Consider the following 19,331-nt stretch of genomic DNA (forward strand, 5'->3'; position numbering starts at 1 on the left):
ACTTCTTTCATTGTAACTTTGAACGGTCGCTAAACGAATAGTTGGATGTCAAGGACTACCTGTATTAACAAACCTTTGGGTACTTCCCTTTCCGGGGCCTTCAACATATTTGACTAGCCACTGCTCAGTTTCCCTTCCAAATTATGAAGGATGAACATCCACGAACATCATATAGAGGAATATTATCCTAACTGATTTTCAAAGATTATTTCTATCCACCCAAGCAGTTTCTAATTCCCCTGGATTAAAAGATTCTTGCTTTTCCCAGCTGCAGAAAAATGTCTGCAGGCATGATTATGTATACTTAAATTACAGCTAAACTGAAGAGAGGGGTAGCAGACTTATTAACCAGTAAACCGAACTATGTTATTTGCATTATTATCTGGTGAGATTCAGACCTCAGCTATGAACCCTGCATAAATTGCCTGCTTCTGTTCAGCAAAATTCCTGTAGAGCAGGAGTGGCTGCCTCATTTGAGTCTGTAAATGAAAAGTTTCTTTTTTCTCCTTTAAATTTACCCTGAAGAGTACATGTGCCAAAATATACATAAACTTTATTGGGTCAGTTCCAGGCACCAGCCATTCATGTTCTCCTTTTAGTTCCTCCCCTTTAGTTTTCTTCCACCACTTGCTAGGTAGTATGGCTAGTCCAACGTTTCTACTGAAATCCCCCACCCACCCCTGCCCCCACCCTTTCCTCCTTGTATGTCCCAGCCAAAATCTTCTCACCCTCCCTTCTAGTCTGGGACACGTAAGCTTGCCTAGTGCCCACCTCCACGTTTCATCATTAGAACTGTCTCAGAGGTGTGACATCCATTCCTCCACAGATGCCCTGCCGAGGAGAGAAAGAGACCCCGGGGCACCGTGAAACTTTCTTTAGCAGGAACAAAACCCAAAAATAATTCTCCAGTCTTCTACCACTTAAGATAAGGTGAAAACATGAAGAACGGCTGGTAAGCAATAGAATCTATTTCTAAAAGAAGCGCTCTCTAAAATGGAGAAACTTCAATGGACTGTATTCAAAACAGTCTATGTGAGCTGAGCTCTTTATTATCCTTTTATTTCCCTACGACAATCATGTATGTGTAAGAAAAGGATGTTTGAGAGAATGACTCCAACTCAAACCGTTTGGTTGTACGGAGAAATAAAATGTGGTCGACCTGAAATGTTTTAAGAAGCATTGCTCGCCTATTGTGTTAAGGAAGGTTTATGGAAATTGATTGGGAGTGTGCGTGTGGGGTGTTTTATTGCTTTTTTATTGTTTTTATATTAGGTTTTTATTTTTGTAAACCATTTGGGGTCGCTGAGAGTCAGTTGGGTGGCAAAATAAATTTTAATAAATAAATAAATGTCATGGAATTATGTATTTAAGTTACATAGAATATATCCATGACTCTGAAATGAAAATGTATGAGATTATTAGGTAGTTTATGTTTAAGAAGTGTTTTTTTTTCTCCCTCCTTGCAGGCAGTATCAATTTCTCTTTTCTGTGAGTTGCTTTCTGGAGATTCTGACATCAGTTACTGTTCAAGGACAAACAAGTGAGAAACATCTTCATTACATTTACTAAATGTTTGGTAATCAAAATGGTTCTTCTACTATATTCAGGTATAGGTAAGAGACTACTGTAGATTGATTTGCTACACAGCTAAGTTATTCTTCTTGTGCAATGAATGAGAAAAGGAACCAAAAAGTAGAAATTGGGGAACATAGAATCTGATGGCTGACTTTTCAGCCAATCTCTCCATTGTGACACATTTTTTTGTTTTATTACTGCATTAAAAAAAGAACAGAAATATATTACATTTTTGAAATGAAAGATCTAGGAATAGACATGATTAAAGATTATATTGGAACAATATGGAGAGGATATGAATGGAATTGAGCTAGAAAGATTAATATATGGTCTAAAATATGAACATCAATATTTTATAGAAGTTGTTATATATATACACACAGATGTGCACCCATCCACCCATATACACCAAGCACTATCCAAGGATAAGTGGTCAAACTTGCAAAGAATTGCAAAGAACGATCATTGCCTTTCTAGGACAGCCTTCCTAAATTTATTACTGCCATATGTGTTGGTACTACATTTCCCCAAATTTCCATCTAACTGTGATAATGCTGGCTAAGATACTGGGTGGTTGCATTGGAGGTCAGGGGAAAAATTCTCCTTTCAAACTGTAACTCTTTCTTCCAGCCTCTAGATGGATCTTCCACCTTTACTTGAAACAGTGCATAGGTTGAATTCTACAGCTAACTGGAACCAATGTTTAATTTTCCTTTTTTTTTTTTTTTTTTTAGGATGGGTGAGGTTGGTACATTAAATAGGCTGAGATTTTTTTTCTTTTCCACATATACTGAACACAGTGGTGCTTTAGAGAGAGTGAAATGGCTGTTTGTTCTTGCAAGAAACCTTCAGTTATGATTCCAACACTTGCCCTCATGTAATTGAGCTTGTTGTATAATCAGAGGAAAGAAAGAGTATAAGAAGAAAATATTTGAAATATGAAAGGAAAAGAGAAGAATGCCAAAACTTTGACAGGTTTTGCAAAAGCAGAGTTGACGCTTGCTTATTTTGATTTTAGTATAGGTATGAACTTCACTAACTATCTAGGTAGAAACCAGTGGCAGTGTTTGACCGGTTCTGCCCGGTTCTGGAGAGCCACTAGTGGCGATGAGCAGTGGAGACCGAACCGGTTCTCTTCGCTGCTCTGTGTTTGGCCCACCCGGGCTCCCATACTCACTTTTATGGCCAGAATTAAAAGCACAGCTGCTTTGCACGGCACAGAACAGCACTGCGTGGCAGCTGCTGCAGTGACCAGCATCGTGCAGGCTTGCAGGAGGCAAGTTAGAATGCCTCTGCGCCTGCACAAAGTGCGTTTGGCGTGCGTGTGCACGCAAAGTGTGCATGCATGCAAAGCGCGGCCACCAAGCCACGCCCACCAAACCGGTGGCAACTTTATTTGAATACCACCACTGGTAGAAACTTTTTAAAGTTGTCCAAACCACAAACTCTGCACTACAGAACTATTTCTAGTATAAACCTATCTTAGGGAAGACAGAGGACCTTCAGAAATAGCAGGGAAAGAACTTAGATTCTCCACTGCTTTCTCCAATACAAATTTATCTCACCTGTAGTATCATTTGACTTCATGAATGTAGCTTCTTTTGATTTTAGCTGTATAAAGTGTGAACTTATTTGCGCTTTATGTTTTTATACATGATCCTAAATAAATAAATTGATTTGTTTTCTGCAACTCCCTCTAAGGAGATTGCTCCAGGTCATAGACCATTCAACAGCAAAATGGACAGAGATAACTGCAGTATGTCTAATCTTGTTGCAGGGTTTCCAATAACATTCAATTCCAACATGAGAATGGACCTCTGTCCACGAACCAAGATTGGCCAGGATGATCTACCAGGCAAGTAAACACAAGTTATTACACATATCTTCCTTCATATAAACTGAACATCTTTTTAAAGGACCGTTTATTTTTGTTCCATGAAGTGAATGTTGCTGAAAGAAGCTGCTTTATATATTATTTAATTATACCACCTTTTATTATTTTCAAGGTGATACACCTTTATATTTCTAATGTGAACTATTAAGAAAATTAACTGTCCTAAACTGAATTTTGAACAACAGCAAAGTTGAATTACTCAGAAAATACACATCGAAAGCAAAAATAGCAGGGAGAAAAGATCTAACTACATCATTTTGTGGTTTACTTTTTTGTCAAATATTTGTATTCCTTATTTCAGGTTATGACTTAATTTCGCAGTTCCAGCTTGATAAAGCTGCTTCCACAGGCATTATCCAACGTGTGGTGGGCTCCACATCTTTACAAGTTGCTTACAAATTAGGTACCAAAGCAGACTTCAGGATTCCTACTAGGTAACATTTTTAATTTATTTTTCTTATTATTTCTTTTAAGATTGTCTATTTATTTGACTGAGCAGCCATTTTTAAAAGAAAGAAATTGTGCAGGCTAGAAAGCTGGTGACTATGAATTTTAGCTCCTCTTTAACCATGAAAGCAAGCTGGGTAACCTTGGGCCTGTCTCTCTGAGACCAACTCACCTCACAGGGTTGTTTCTGTGGAGAACACAGGAGACAAAAGTGTGTGGGATATGTTTGCCACCTTGACTTATTTGTAAAAATAATAAAGGTAGAATATAAATTAAAAAAAATATCCTTCTCATATTGAGGAATAATAGCCAGAATAATAGCTGCATTTGATACCCTCCTGTACAATTATAGTGCTGGAAATTTAGGGCTAGTAATTGAGCGGGAGCCTACAAGTATAAAGAAAGTTCCCCAGTAGTTTTATATTCCTGATATATACTGAAGATTATGAGAATGGTGAAAGTGTGAGGGCAGAGTTAATGTAATCATTCTCATATTCAATAAATAGGGAGAAAATCACCCAGGCAAACACGACCCTATAGTTCTATCACCACTTTTTAATGGACATGTCTTAGTTTTTATTCATTTATATTTATATTCAGGTCTAAATATACAGACACTGGTACTTCAGTTTTAGGTACCTTCTTTCCGAGTATTCATTGGAAATATATAATGGGCATGAGAAAACTTTCCTCAAATTTATAAGAGGCCCAATGCTATTTTCCTTAGCTTTTATGAAGCATGACTTTCCATTGCCAAGCTTTTAATGTATTTTGGAATTAAAAATGAAAAACATTAAGCAAGGATATTGGACAGCATTGAATGAAAAAGGCTATATTCTGATAAAACATGTTTCTGCTCTGCAGAGTAAACCATTTAAACCTTTAAAGTATTTACCCAGCAATCAGCATCCTGTGTTGGCTGTCAAGAGCTCATGAAATCTGGCTTAGTGGGGCATCATTCTAAGAGTTAAATTAAAAGGGGTGTTCAACCCAGGAATGAATTGCAGAAGAGATCTCAAATAAGTTTAGAACGTATTTTGTTCAGTTCGCCTAACCTGAATGTGAGTAATACATTGGTCCCTAAATCCGCCTAATAAAGCTGTTATCCCTCACCACACTGCACTATCATTTATTTTTACATGAAGCATGTAATTATTTTTAATATTAGTCTGGGATACAACAGTAGCCAGCTCTTATGTGGGGAATGTGTGAGCTTTTCTATAATTTGTCTGGATATGGTTGAAAGGGCTCTGTTATTTTCTTGAAATGTAGGTCTTGAACCTACCACCATCTAGCGGCCGTGGAAGCTCAGTGGTGCTGTTCACCAAAACTGGTGCTGAAAGATGCTCAATTATTGTATTGATGTAAACGAGCTTCAGTAGATCGCCTTTTTCTTCTTATTGCATTTGCATGATTTGTAACCGACTTATTTTAGTTTTGTGGTGGTTTTTATTCTTGTCGTCGTAATCCCTAGACAGAGATGATTATAATTTAGTATGACTGTTGCTGTTGTTTAAAAAATCCTGACAAATTTCCCCTCACTCGGTCCAAGAGGAATTGCAAAAGTAGTTGGAATTATGGGTTAATTCCTAAGATTAAAAATGTTACTAACAAAAGTAGGAGTGTAGCAAACCTCTGTCAGACGCATCAAAATATGAATCTAATCTCTTGCAGGCTTTATTTCAGAATCTATTGTGTTTTCCCCCTAGTTTCCTATTTTTCCTCTTGTGTTTCCAACAATAGACTTTATTTTATTCTTTTTCATGTGTTTCTTTGCAACATAATAATATAAGAATTGCATTGTGTTGAATTTTGCATTGTGAGAAAAATGCTAATGTAAAATTAATTTGGAGATAGGCTTAGGGGGAAACTGTCATGTAGATAAGGGTAAATTCAATTATTGTATTTTGCCAAAATCCCTCACATCGGAATTTATCACCAGAAATTGAAGGGAAAAATAAGAATGCATCTTTATAGCTTCTTACAGGCAACTTAATCCAGAAGAGGTTATTTACAGTTCAGCTTTATTAATTACTGATAGAAACCTTTCTTTATATAGTAGCATTTTTCAAACAGCTTTGCACATTTATTCTACTCACAAACAATAATAGGTACAAATAAAAGCTACATTTTAAAATCTGAGTGGATATGTAGAGTCCCACAATTATTTCAAGGTTTACTTGTATTAAAACAGATTTAACAGAGTAATAGATTTGGAAGGGACCTTGGAGGTCTTCTAGTCCAACCCCTGCTCAAGCAGGAGACCCTATACCATTCCAGACTAGTGGCTGTCCAATCATCTCTTAAAAACCTTCAATGATTGGGCAGTGGGGGAACATTCAAGGTATACTTTCCACGCACACCCAAACATAAATTTTTTTAAATGATTTATTGAGTTTGATCAGACAACAATCTTTAAGAGGAAGAAGACTGAGGATATATTTGTAAATATGAATCGAAGAATGTAAAGCCTTTTTTTCTTTATTGCAGATTTTCTCATTCCCCACCCACCCCCAGTCTTTGCTCTCAGTGGAATGCTTGCTTGCTCTTTTCATAATCGTTCTCATTAAAAGCTCGATTAGAAGCACTGCATTCTATCAAAAGCTAAAAGATTAATAATGAAATTCTGTGGCAGTCTTGTAAGGTTGTAAAGCCCTTGAGTTAACATGAAAAATTGGAGTACACAAGTCGTATATCAGACAGTAAACATTCTAATGGATTGTTTGCAATCTTCCAAAAAGAATGGGATTTTTTGGGGCTGGGGAAGGACTTGGAACTTGGTTGTAAAGTAGTAGATGAATTCTATGTGTTGAAATTTATTTAATTAATTAATTAAACTTGTATGCCACCTGTCTCACTGTTGAGTGACTTTGGGGCAGAGATGGTATTCAGCAGGTTCTGACCAGTCCTGAAGAACTGGTAGTGGAAATTTTGAGTAGTTCGGAGAACCGGCAATTACCCCCTCTGACTGGAGATTTTGCTGTATCCTTCCCCTGCCATGTCCACCAAGCCACGCCCACAGAACCAGTAGTAAAAAAATTTGAATCCCACCACTGCTCTGGGACGCTTACAACATCACGAAAAAGGGGATACAGAATAAAACTTTAAAACAAGAAATGCAACAGGAAGAGGGTGGTGCCACAAGAACAGTTCTGTATTCAGAAACTCAACTGTCAGCAGACTTTTGTGTAAGGTAGAAAAGCAATGCTTAATGTTTTAAAATAAATCTCTTCTACTTATCAATGTTTTAAACGTGACTGCAATGTTCTTCTCTCATGAAAATGTATAGGGCTGCAGCATCTCATACTTGAGTGTGCCTCACTGATGCCATGGCAGCATTACTTGCAATCACCAATTTATTTTTGCTGAAGGACTCATATAGTCTAGTGATGGAAAAGTGCTGAAGAATTTCTGAGTCCAGTTTTTAAAATGGCATTAGCTAAAATACTAAAATAAAGTTCCACTTATTTCCCTACTTCTGAATGGTTCGCTTTTTTCTTCTAAGTAACACCACTTATTTTTTTCAAAGTCATTGTTTCCTTTATGACAGGGGTCTCCAACCTTGGCCACTTTAAGACTTGGAGACTTCAACTCCCAGAATTCCTCAGCCAGCTGGCTGGCTGAGGAATTCTGGGAGTTGAAGTCCCCAAGTCTTAAAGTGGCCAAGGTTGGAGACCCCTGCTTTATGATATTGCATAGTGAGCATATATTAAGATATTTAAGGTGTAACTAGGGAGAATTTAGAGGATACTAAAACTATCAGGATTAGAATGAGGGTGTTGTTTCTGCTGTTTATTAAAATAGTCTATTCTGTCTTTGTGGAAGCTTACAGTTAATTAATGTTATTGCATATGTCTTAGCTTATTTGTTATTAAATATTACAATAAATAAAATAAAATATGTTTACAAATGCTGCATCAGGGTAGGCTAATAAATGCTAATATGTATATTCAGTATTTGTTGGCATTGGCAAGATTCATTTCGGAATAAATAATTTTGTGATTATTAGTCACTGCTTCCAATTTGCATATCTCGAAGGAAACCTTGGAAACTAATAAAAAGCAGAAGATTATCTGTTTCATTTCATCAGTTTTTCTTTCCCCCCAATAAATATATAAAGTGAACATCTTATGGCTGGTATATTTTCCAGCAAGGACCGGGCATAATATAAATTCATATAGCCTAAATTTATAGCCTGGAAGGGGTGAAATACACTCAGTTTTCCAGTCAAACTAAGTGCATCTAAAGTCGTTATTTCAGTATGTGAATCCAAAGTTTGGATTTCAGCCATAGTCCTTGATGGAAAATGATTGAATGTTAATCTGAATGTTAATGTGAGACAGTGCTGCCAATGCTTAAGAAAAAGAAAAAAATCCCACTATCAATCTGGCTGATTCAATTGTCCAAAATTTGAAATGCATATGATCATCTAACACAATGCTATGCTGAGTCATATGAAGAGATTCTTACGGACTGATGCATGGAGTTGTGATTACTTCTTTGTTTGTTCAATTGATTTATTAATATATGAAAGTATAGAAGGAGAAAAGAAAGTAGGTATAGCATAGATGAGCAAGGATGTGTTTATGTGTGTATAGGTTTCATTTATATTAATGAAAGAAAAGTAACCATAATGTATATTGGGTGAATATATGTATATTTGTATAAGGTATAGAAGAGAATATATAAACAGATACAGATTGATATAAAGGCAATGTCAAAGGAAGTTGTTGTTGTTAGTTGCAAAGTTGTGTCCGACCCATCATGACCCCATGGACAATGTTCCTCCAGGCCTTCCTGTCCTCTACCATCCTCCAGAGTCCATTTAAGCTCACACCTACTGCTTCAGTAACTCCAGCCAGCCACCTCATTCTCTGTCGTCCCCTTCTTTTATTGCCCTCAATCTTTCCCAGCATTAAGCTCTTCTCCAGTGAGTCTTTCCTTCTCATTAGGTAGTCAAAGTATTTGAGTTTCAACTTCAGGATCTGGCCTTCTAAAGAGCAATGAGGGTTGATCTCCTGTAGGAGTGACTGGTTTGATCACCTTGCAGTCCAAGGGATCAGCAGTGGTGCAAAACATTTAAAATTCCATATGTTTTAAAGTGAAACACTCTGGTTTGAATTCAGATCCCTTGTTTCAAGTCCAAAACAGCTTGTGAAAGATTTTGAATTTGAAACAATTTGTGTGATTATAAAAGAAAGCCCTTTTGCACATAAGATTATGTGTCTTTTGCAAGTTGATCACAGTCAGCACTGAAATTAAAGATTTTAAAACTTGTTTTAAGTGTAATTTTATCTAGCGGTCCTGTTGATCTCTGTGCTTGGGATGAAGAGATGATCCAGATATCACTACAATTACCTCTAGCATTTTCAAACTGTAATGCTGACTCAACTATTTTGCATTTTGAGGAAGTGAAGTACCTAAAAGTCTGGTAAGTTTAAGGCTTGTGGACTTCAACTCCCAGAATTCCTGAGCTAGCATGACTGGAGGGGGAATTCTGGAAGTTGAAGTCCACCAGACTTAAAGCTGTCAAGTTTGAAGACCCCTGGCTCAGGTCAATGACCACAGTTGGCTAGTTTGAAACTCAGAGAAAGTATGGCTAGAATCTGAAATATCTTTGCAATAATTACAGGAAAGAACTCTTATTACTTTGCTTCTGCAGCATGATGTAATGATTAAGGTATTGTGCTATCTTTAAATCTGCCAGAAAAGTGCAACATGTGATTTTGTACTCACCTTTTTCCAGCCCAATGTACTTCATAGGCTTGTTGTATCAAGGTGAAATGAAATGAAGGGAGATCCCTGTGTAAGTCATTTGAGATCCTGAAGAACAGGTCAAGTATAAACCTAACAAATTAATTAATTAAAAAATGACTAGCCAACTATTCTCTTTGTATGCAAGGAGCCCACTGGGATTTGGGGACCAGAATGAAGAACCTATATAGACTGGAGCTAGGACCATTTTGCAAATAAAATCAACGTTGGAAAGCACATTTTAAATAATATTTTTAAAAGGGTGCACCTATGATATTTAAAATTTGTAGAAGCTGGGAACACAAACAGATTTTCTTTGAGAACTAATACCTACCCACCCTATGTGCTAAATTCTTCCACATATTTTCTTACAAAAGTCTGCAAGAACAAGGTTGTGTGTCAGAAATAAGAAATGTTGTTTTGGAAACAATAAATCTGATTTCTCAGTTTGTGATGACTTATATACTCATGTCTTGCAGTATTCATGAAGACACCACAGGGGGAAAAAGTACATTAGACCCAGAGGAGGAATGGATTAAGGTTCCTTTATAGTAAAACGTGTGAATCATCTCAGATTTTGTACATAACCACAAACCTAATGAGAGAGATCAGACGGGCATATAGGAATGGAGGATGAGATTTATTCATTGCTTTCAGCCCAATAATCTATTACTGAAGTTAATTTCAACACTTTACAGCCATTTGAGATGAGTTAATCACATACTCCTGCAATCATTGGTGGCCTCTGACAGGCAATTTGTCCTCTTTTCTTAATTAAACATTTCTTGAGATGCTTATTGAAGAAAGAACAAAGGCACATACATAGAAGAAGCCAATTCCCCAAGTGAGAAATTTAGCATAGCAAAGGTGCTTTTTCAGGAGACAACTGGATTTTCTTGTTTTTTCTTTGAAGACATTTCACTTCTCAACCAAGAAGCTTCTTCAGCTCTGACTGGATGGTGAGGAGTCAGAGCTGAAGAAGCTTCTTGGATGAGAAGTGAAACATCTTCAAAGAAAAAACAAGAAAGTCCAGTTGCCTCCTGAAAAAGCACCTTTGGGACAATGGAAAACAGGAGGGACAAATATTCAGGTAGTGAATAGTATTGGAATGCAGATTTTGACTAAAGCAAATCTGAAGAATTTCGTACAGCCAGGGAAAAAAAAATCTGTTTTGATAGTATAATATTTAATCTGAACTACCGCTTTACAAATGGAAAATGATGTAGAATGTGGGATAGCTTGACTTCAGCAATCTGATTAGCACTCTTACATTTGAATTAATCCATAGTACTGTTTTGTTATTGGTAAAAGGTCGTGAGCTTTTAGGCCTTGTCTGGATTTAATTCTTCCACAGAGTAAGCTAATATTACTGCATTTCTCTCTGACAGCAAAATGGAATTATTGGTTCAGATTGGGATGAATCTGTTTGTTAATCTTGTCTTTAGATAGTGGCTTCTTGATCTTTCTTTGAAATGATAATGTACCTCAATTAACATTGAGTCAGCCAAGTAAGCAGCCTGTTTTATTTGCATTTTTTTAAAATAGATCCTTGTATCCTCAAGGACTACCTGATCTGTACTCCATTCTGACTACTTTTCGGATGACTGGGAATACCATTCGGAAATCCTGGAGCCTATGGCAAGTTTTAGATTCTTCTGGAAAGGAGCAAGTTGGACTGAAGATTAACGGCCAAGCCAAAAGCCTTGATTTTTCATATAAAGCAATTGATGGAAGTCTCCAGACAGCATCATTTTTGGATTTACCTTATCTTTTTGATTCCCAGTGGCATAAAGTTATGGTCGGTATAGAAAAGAAATCTGTCACACTTTATATTGACTGTGCTAAGATACAAACTTTAGCCGTAAAACCAAGGGGGAAGATCAATATTGACGGCTTTACCACATTGGGAAAATTGAAAAATAATCCGCAAATTTCAGTTCCGGTAAGTTGTAGACATTTCCCTTTACATCAAAAAGGTTTTTCAATTTTTAAAGAAATTGTATATGGTAATAGAGGCTAAGAGTATAATATGCTTCAAATGGAACTAAGAAATGGTTCAATAGTTTTGACGTCATAAGGAAAGAGTATCACTTAATAAGGTGGAAAGAGTATCACTTAATAAGGTATAAAGACTGAAACCTCATTATAACTGAATATTTGGACATTTGTTTTAAGTAAACATTTCAAGAACTGCATAGCTACAAAGGGAAATAAGATGAAAACAGGGGATAATTAATAGAGCAGACTAAAAAGGAAGCTGGATCCAGTGAAAATGTATGTCTTAATTCATTCCAAGGGTACGTAACTAAAACCTGATATTTTTTTAGGGAAAATTTAATCATCACTCTGAACTATATTATAATTAAGCAGCTTATCAAAATTAATTATGCTGTCAGTTAAAATATGTGAGTTGGCTTATGGGTATAGAATTTATTTCTGGTATAGAAGACTATCTGAAAAAATCTCAATGGAAACTGTATCTTCCTGACGTGGAAGATATTGCTAGGAAGATCACAGTTCCAAAATCTAGACTCCACATGCTTTTTATGTAAGAGTAAAACTAAGCATTTTTAAAAATAAAACTAGCACTTTATTTTGGAACATATCTTGCATTTGGCAAGAGATTGAGAATCTCCAGACATTAACCAAATTGGAGCAATGGATTCAATTGAGAAAAAAAATGTTTGTTGGTGTGAACTTTTATTCATTTTGCTAGATAGAATTCAGTGAAGAATCTGCCACCTGGGGTAGCAGAAAAGAGGGCATGTAAACCTTAGATATCTTTGAACAAAGGCAGCACTTTGCATTATTTCTAACAGCATAATAAAGCTTTATTCCAATGATATAAAACAAAGGCATGAACAAATATATGGAAAACCAGTTTCGCAGGCTCTGTAAGGGCCTTTCCATTCATTATTCACTTTTATGTCTACCTCATGGTACTAAATTTGCAATGCAATCAATCTGCATTAACTAAATTAGTCTTTAAAAGGGGAACACTCCAGTTTCAGACTGATTTACACTTTCATTTTCTGGAAAAAAACAACAACCATTCTTTCCTATCCTATTAAATTTAACCATCTCCTGCTTTCACAAATGAGCACAATCACCATCAATATGATACCCACAGAGTTCTCTCTTAGCATCCAGCATTATGTGATTTTGTTGTCTGGTTATTTTGTAAGAAAAAAGGAATGCTAGCATGCTACTGGTCAGTGTTAGACTTAAATTTAATCTGTTTCCAACAATGCCAATGGCCTCCTGTAATACAGGCAAACTCAGAAAACGAAGTGACAAGTTCTAGAGCATGGTGTTTTGTTTTGAAATGAGCCACCTGCCCATAAGATTCCAGCCTATCAACCCAACAATAGCAATAACAATAGCACTGCTTCATAGTGCTTTACAGCCTTCTCTAAGTGGTTTACAGAGTCAGCATATTGTCCCCAACAATCTAGGTCCTCATTTTACCCACCTCGGAAGGATGGAAGGCTGAGTCAACCTTGAGCTGTGAATTCCCGGAACTTCTTAAGCTATTGATGGTGAATTCTGAAGGTTCATATGGGCCTAACTGGATCGTGAATATGGCATACAGTTTTGAAATACTTACTGATGAATGAAGTGTTATGGCATGAATTCCAACTCACTGTTGACTATTTCTTAGTTTAAGGAATAAAATAAAATGGACTTAAATAGGTTTAAGGTTTGAATATGATGGAGATATGATTGTGTCCCAGTAAACAGTTGCCATAAATATGTCTATACATGTATGTGTGAGGTCCCATGTCTAACTTAGTGATTGGAGTAATTTATTTTATTCATGTTAAGCCAGGCACTGGATGGTATGTATCAGGTAGTATTCATAATCCTACTACTAGTGTAAGGAATATACAAAACTTGGATTAAATGATGCTAAACTTAATTCTTATAAACCCTTTCACAAAAATATCAATAGCCATGCTTTAAAACAGAGATTTAAAGTAATGATGAATGTTTTGGCGCAGTGGTTAAAATGCAGTACTGCAGTCTACTTCTGCTGACTGCCGGGTGCCAGCAGTTCAGCAGTTCGATTCTCACCAGCTCATGGTTGACTCAGCCTTCCATCCTTCTGAGGTCGGTAAAATGAGGACCCAGATTGTTGGGAGGCAATAGGCTGACTCTGTAAACTGCTTAGAGAGGGGCTGTAAAAGCAGTTATATAAGTCTAAGTGCTATTAATATAGGCTGGTGAGGATTTTGGTGTAGTAGTTAAAGCACTGGCCTAGAGACCAGGAGACTATTAGTTCGAGTCTTGCCTTAGGCACAAAGCTAGCCAGGTGACTTTTGGCCAGTCACCCTCTTGCAGACCAACACTCCTTATAATATAACAAATATAGCTTAAAATCTAATAATAAGTCAATAAGTTAATAAATCAATCATTGTCCTGCCATTTTATGCCATGAACTAATAATGATCCCAGCACGTGGCTATTTCTTATCCTCCTTGCAGTGACATTATGAAAAGGATGGCTGACTGCCTTTGCATGAAATGGTTAATGGTTTATTTTGTTAATTCAGTTGAATTAATTTTCTCTAACCATCACCATCTTTTAATGACCCCATAATCCCTTGTGGGTGGAGTCTGGGCATCTGAATGGAGCTGAGTGCTTACTAGCCGGATGCCCTTCCTGTTGCCAATGCAGAGTTATATTCAACAGATATATACTCATTGTGCCCAGTCAGAGAAATATACCTAGGATCGAACTCACCGCCTCCAGATTGTGAGGCAAGAACTCTACCTCTAGGCTACCGCACCACATTTAATTTTCTCTAATGAATTGGTAAATTGATAAATATGGCAGTATACCAGTTGTCCTTAACTTATGACCCCAATTGAGCCCCAAAATTTCCATTGCTAAGCAAGGCAGGATTTTGCTCCATTTTATAATCTTTTTTTCTGCCACAGTTGCCAAGAGAATCAATGCCACTGTTAAGTGAACCGTGCGGTCATTAAGTGAATCTTGGCTTTCCCCTTTGACTTTGCTTGGAGCTGGGAAGGTTATAAATGTTGATCATATGACCCCGGGACAGTGCAACTGTCATAAATGCATGCCAGTTGCCAAGCATCCGAATTTTGATCATGTGATCATGGGGATGCTGCAAGAGTCATGTGAAAAACGGTCGTAAGTCACTTTAAGTTCATGAGTTGAGTTGGGTTGGGTTGGGCTGGGTTGGAGTGAGGTGAGGTGGGGATAGAATGTCAAAAAAGGTAATATGAAAGTTATAACTTTGAATGGTCACTAAACAAATAGTTGCAAGTTGAGGACTACCTCTTTGTATTAATCAAGGTAAGAAGGCTAACTCTGCCTTGTTGTTTCCTGCCTCTTAGGTGTTACTATAAATACATTCAAAAAAAGTCTGAAGAGGTGAGCCTCTTCGGTGCAAGGAGACTTGCTCCATGAAACTGTAAGAGGAAGGTGCTAACTCATACTAAAGGGAAGTGGATTCCCCTCTTCATTCTTTTCCAGTCATGCACTGACAGGAGAGAGAAAGTGAAGAATGAGTTAATTACAGTCTTCAAGACTAATCTGTGTTAAATTAGTTACATCCCATAATTGGATTCTTACAAATTAGGCATAGGAAGCAAAGACATGTATATACGTGATTGCTTCCCCCCACACCCGGAAGATACCGGAAAACAAGGAGAATATTCAAATATATTAAATGATATAAAAGACAACTGCTCGAAAGTAACCCTCTGATTTTCAATGTGCATCCATCAATAAAGTCCTTTTGGCATTAGGAGCAGTTCCAAATGATTCAAAATCTAGTTATTTGCAGGTAATGTGCAATGAGAATGTATAAGGAATGTAATAGATTATTCCTCCCGAGTATCTAAAAGTTCCAGAATCTGGGGGAAAATGGAAGCAAAATCACTGACAATTGTTGTATGAAACATTAAAAAGAAAAGAATGAAATTGTAAATGTTTCAGAGAAAAGCAACTTTCATATGACCTTTTTTGACATTCTATCCCCACCTCACCTAACCCCAATCCAGCCCAGCCCAACTCAACCCAATTCAACTCATGACCTTACCTGATATAAACTGAATTTTCAGGATTCCATTTTGATAAGGCATTCAATTCTTTTATCCCAAATAAACTTTCATCTTTATTTGATATTCTGGAAGAAAATGAACCATATAGTAACATATTTTCCTCTATCCATCAAATATAATTTGAATTTAACAAAGTTGTTGACAGCATATTGATATAGCATTAGAATTCTAGTTCTCCAAAGGGAAAAAATGGCATGATTTTTTTTGGGAAGAATCCATCTAGAAAGTTATTACTTGTATACAGTGGAAATATACACAAGCCTAGCTTTTTTTTTTTCAATAATAGGATTAAATTAATAACAATTGCTATTTTATATTTTTTATACATCAGTGTGCAAAAAGTGTGACTTTGCATGAAAGGGAGCTGCTCAGACTGAGTGAGACAAAACTGTGGACTTTTTTTTTTTGGCATTATTTGTGGTCTGGAGAGTTTAGGGGTGCAAAGGGTGTTCTAATGTTTTAGATCACAGGTGTTAACTCGCTGCATCACATTGATGTCACGTGACATTTTTCCCCTTCACAGAGCTGTGGTGGGTGTGATGCATCCAGCCCGTGGCCACGTATTTGACAACCCTGTTCTAGATGCTTAAGATAACAATGCAGTCTTTAACACTCCCAAATCTGACAGGGATCCTTTCCCTGTTAATTTGGGAATGGAGTTCTTGTCATGGTGTTTAACATTTGAAGTGACCTTCAAGTTAACCAAAGTAAAGTTGTCAATCTAAGTTGATAAAAATAAAATGAAATAAGCTAGGGGTTTTATCCTTTGGAATTGATTAGGCAAGTAAAACTTACAAGAGCAGATTTTTTCCTGAAAGAAAATATATCATAGAATTAGTTTTTTGTCCTTTGATTAAATCATATATATTTCTGCAAATTAGTATATTTGGTAGGAATGAGTATGATAAATAATATTCTTGGAAATGGTCCTTAAAGGTGAGTGTCTAAAGACTTGGGTTGCTAGCATTTCCTAAGCTTCATTCAAGAATTAAGTACAGGTAGTCCTCAGGGTTAAGACTATAATTGAGCCCCACAATTATGGTCGTATGTTGTGACTCTTGTTAAAGTAGATCATCATGTGACCAGACCCAATTTTACAATCTTTTTTGCAGCATTCGTTAAGCAAATGTGACAGTTGTTAAGTGAACCCATTGTTTCCTATGGAGCAGGGTTTTTTCCCCTCCAGAAACCAGAAGTAAATGTTGGTTTCTGGCAAAAGCATGATAAATTGTGATCATGTGACCATGGGACATTGCAAATGGCCATAAATGAGTCCTGGTGCAAATGCAGTCACATGATCATGGGGGTTGGGGGAAATGGATGTCAAAATCCATCCAACTGGGGTGCGGGTTCCTTTTTCAGGGTCCATTATAACTGCAAACAGTCGCTAAGCAACTGGTCATATGTTGAGAACTATCTGTTTTGCTTTGATAGTATTGTTTTCATGTGGCCAAGCTTGTATTGCTTACTTTTACCTCTGTTGTTCTGTTCTGTTCTAGCCATTGTGGTCCAGAGTTCATCCTCTGAGCGTGAAGAGCTTGCTTCAATTTTTAATTTATAATTATCAGCAGGTTGGAATTATCGGATAGGTTTTTGGGTCATCTCTCCCTCCTGGCCTCAATTTCCTATTTGGGAAGGGCGTCAGTTATTAACTATATCACAAAACTGTGAGGATCGAAGTGAGGAAGTCAGGCAATTCTCAATCCCCAGACTTAGGGCAAGGATACCCTCAAAGCAATAATAACCAGCCTCAGAGTGGTTCTGTTTAAAGATGGCATTCAGCAGGTTCTGACCAGTTCTGGAGAACCGGTAGTGGAAATTTTGAGTAGTTCAGAGAACCGGCAAATCCCACCTCTGACTGGAGATTTTACAGTATCCTTCCCCTGCCACGCCCACCAAGAACCGGTAGTAAAAAAAATTGAATCCCATCACTGGTTCTGTTGATGAATGATGATGATCAATAATCAGGTGTCTGTTTGATAAACTTTCTCTTTCTCTTACTGCCTCCCTTTTGCTGTCTTCCCAGTTTGAGATCCAGTGGCTGATGATTCATTGTGACCCTCGGCGCCCTCAAAGAGAGACATGCAGTGAACTTACAATCCGGAGCTCGGTAATCTTAAGGGCAAAGCTTACTTTTCAACTTTGGAATACAGGTAGTCCTCGGTGTACGACCATCATTGAGCCCAAAACTTCTGTTGTTCAGTGGGACATTGGTTAATACCCCATTTGACAACCTTTTATTGCCACAATTGTTTAGTGAATCACTGCAGTTGATAAGTTAGTAACATGATTGTTAAGTGAATCTGGTTTCCCCATTGACTTTGCTCATCAGAAGGTCACAAAGGGGACCACTGGCACAGAGCAAAGGTCATAAATAGGACCCCAGTGGCCCATCATCTGAATTTTCTATCACAGGATCATGGGGTTTCTGCAAAGGTTGTAACTATGAAAAAGAGACCTTTTCCCAATGGTGTTGTAACTCTGAACTGCCACTAAACGAACTGTTGTAAGTCGAGGATTACCTGCATTCAAAAGGCCATAATGAATTTCTCCTTTGAAAGCAGATCTTTAAAAAGTCATTTGGGATGCTCTTCTTGCCCAGTGAAGCCCTTTGCAGCACAGATCAAGGCAGAAAGCGCTGCCAGGAAGGGTCCAATGCTAAAAGCACACCAAAGGGTTAAAAAGCTGGAGTCATTCAATCCCTCCTCTCTAGACATCAGGTTTCCTCCAGTCGCGCTACCCTCCTCCAACACTCATCCGCACAACAGCTGTGCTTTTATTTTTGTGCCGGTTGTGCAATTTGGAAGTATTTGGAGGGGCTCTGCTCTTCAGTAACTTTAAAACCCATTTGTGACAATCGAAGAAGTAACCATGGCTAGCTCGGGCTCCTGCACAAAGTTCCCCTGGCTCCTGTGGATTTTTCTGCAAGCCATGTGCCTTTGTCTAGCCCAAGTAAGTTTTGCCTAACTTTTTTTTGTTATTCTTTTCAGATAAGCCAGACAATTGTAAAGGTAGGTCTTAAAACTACAGTAGAAGGATCCTTATTCAATTGAAGCATTGCTCTTTGATTCTAGTTTTGCTTGTCCATCAATTAAAACAGTGTGTATGTTTCTAGTGATGCTGCTATATTGGAGAAGGTATGTGATTATGCCTGGCTGGAGACCTTCCTAGAGGAAGTCCAAAGCCACCATAAAATGTATTGCTTGACATATCATAGTTTGAACCTGCACTAGTTATTTTTCCTAGTTGGTGAGGTTTCACAGGGAGCCTACATATCATTAGATACTCATCAGAGTAATCTAACTACGATCAACAAGTATGATTAGGTTGGGATCCATTCTACCAACTTTGATGCTTCCCTCCCCCAGCTACTTACAGTACCCTTCTGCTTTAAATCAGAATTTTCAGTCCAAGGAAACTCATTTGCTTTAATTCAGTGTAATCCACAAAGGATGCATCCTTCGGATTAAGTTAGGTGGATTAATTATCACTTCAGGTCCCTAAGCAATCTTCTCATAATTACAAACAGGATAATAAAAAGGGATCATTTCCTCCACATTTATGTGTGA

The 19,331-nt window shown here is 37.4% G+C and overlaps 1 protein-coding gene across 2 annotated transcripts in view; it reads left to right on the forward strand.

The window, feature by feature from the left end:
* The first annotated feature begins 837 nt into the window (after positions 1 to 837).
* The window catches only part of COL9A1 (collagen type IX alpha 1 chain), an 87,792-nt gene continuing 69,298 nt past the window's right edge, over positions 838 to 19,331 (forward strand). The window contains exons 1-7 of one of the 2 annotated variants that reach the window (XM_087945125.1): positions 838 to 952; positions 1,467 to 1,540; positions 3,353 to 3,430; positions 3,771 to 3,903; positions 11,216 to 11,612; positions 17,789 to 17,872; positions 18,753 to 18,773. In XM_087945125.1, coding sequence (XP_087801251.1) covers positions 939 to 952; positions 1,467 to 1,540; positions 3,353 to 3,430; positions 3,771 to 3,903; positions 11,216 to 11,612; positions 17,789 to 17,872; positions 18,753 to 18,773 — 801 coding nt within the window. In that variant the 5' untranslated portion in view covers positions 838 to 938. Of the gene's footprint in view, positions 953 to 1,466; positions 1,541 to 3,352; positions 3,431 to 3,770; positions 3,904 to 11,215; positions 11,613 to 17,788; positions 17,873 to 18,520; positions 18,715 to 18,752; positions 18,774 to 19,331 lie in introns of those variants that run through there. The other variant, XM_087945114.1, reaches the window with a different exon arrangement.

The sequence above is a fragment of the Notechis scutatus genome, chromosome 1 (genome assembly GCF_049901735.1).
Source record: "Notechis scutatus isolate UNSWTSFEM ecotype Mainland chromosome 1, rNotScu1.2, whole genome shotgun sequence".
Lineage (NCBI taxonomy): Eukaryota > Metazoa > Chordata > Lepidosauria > Squamata > Elapidae > Notechis > Notechis scutatus.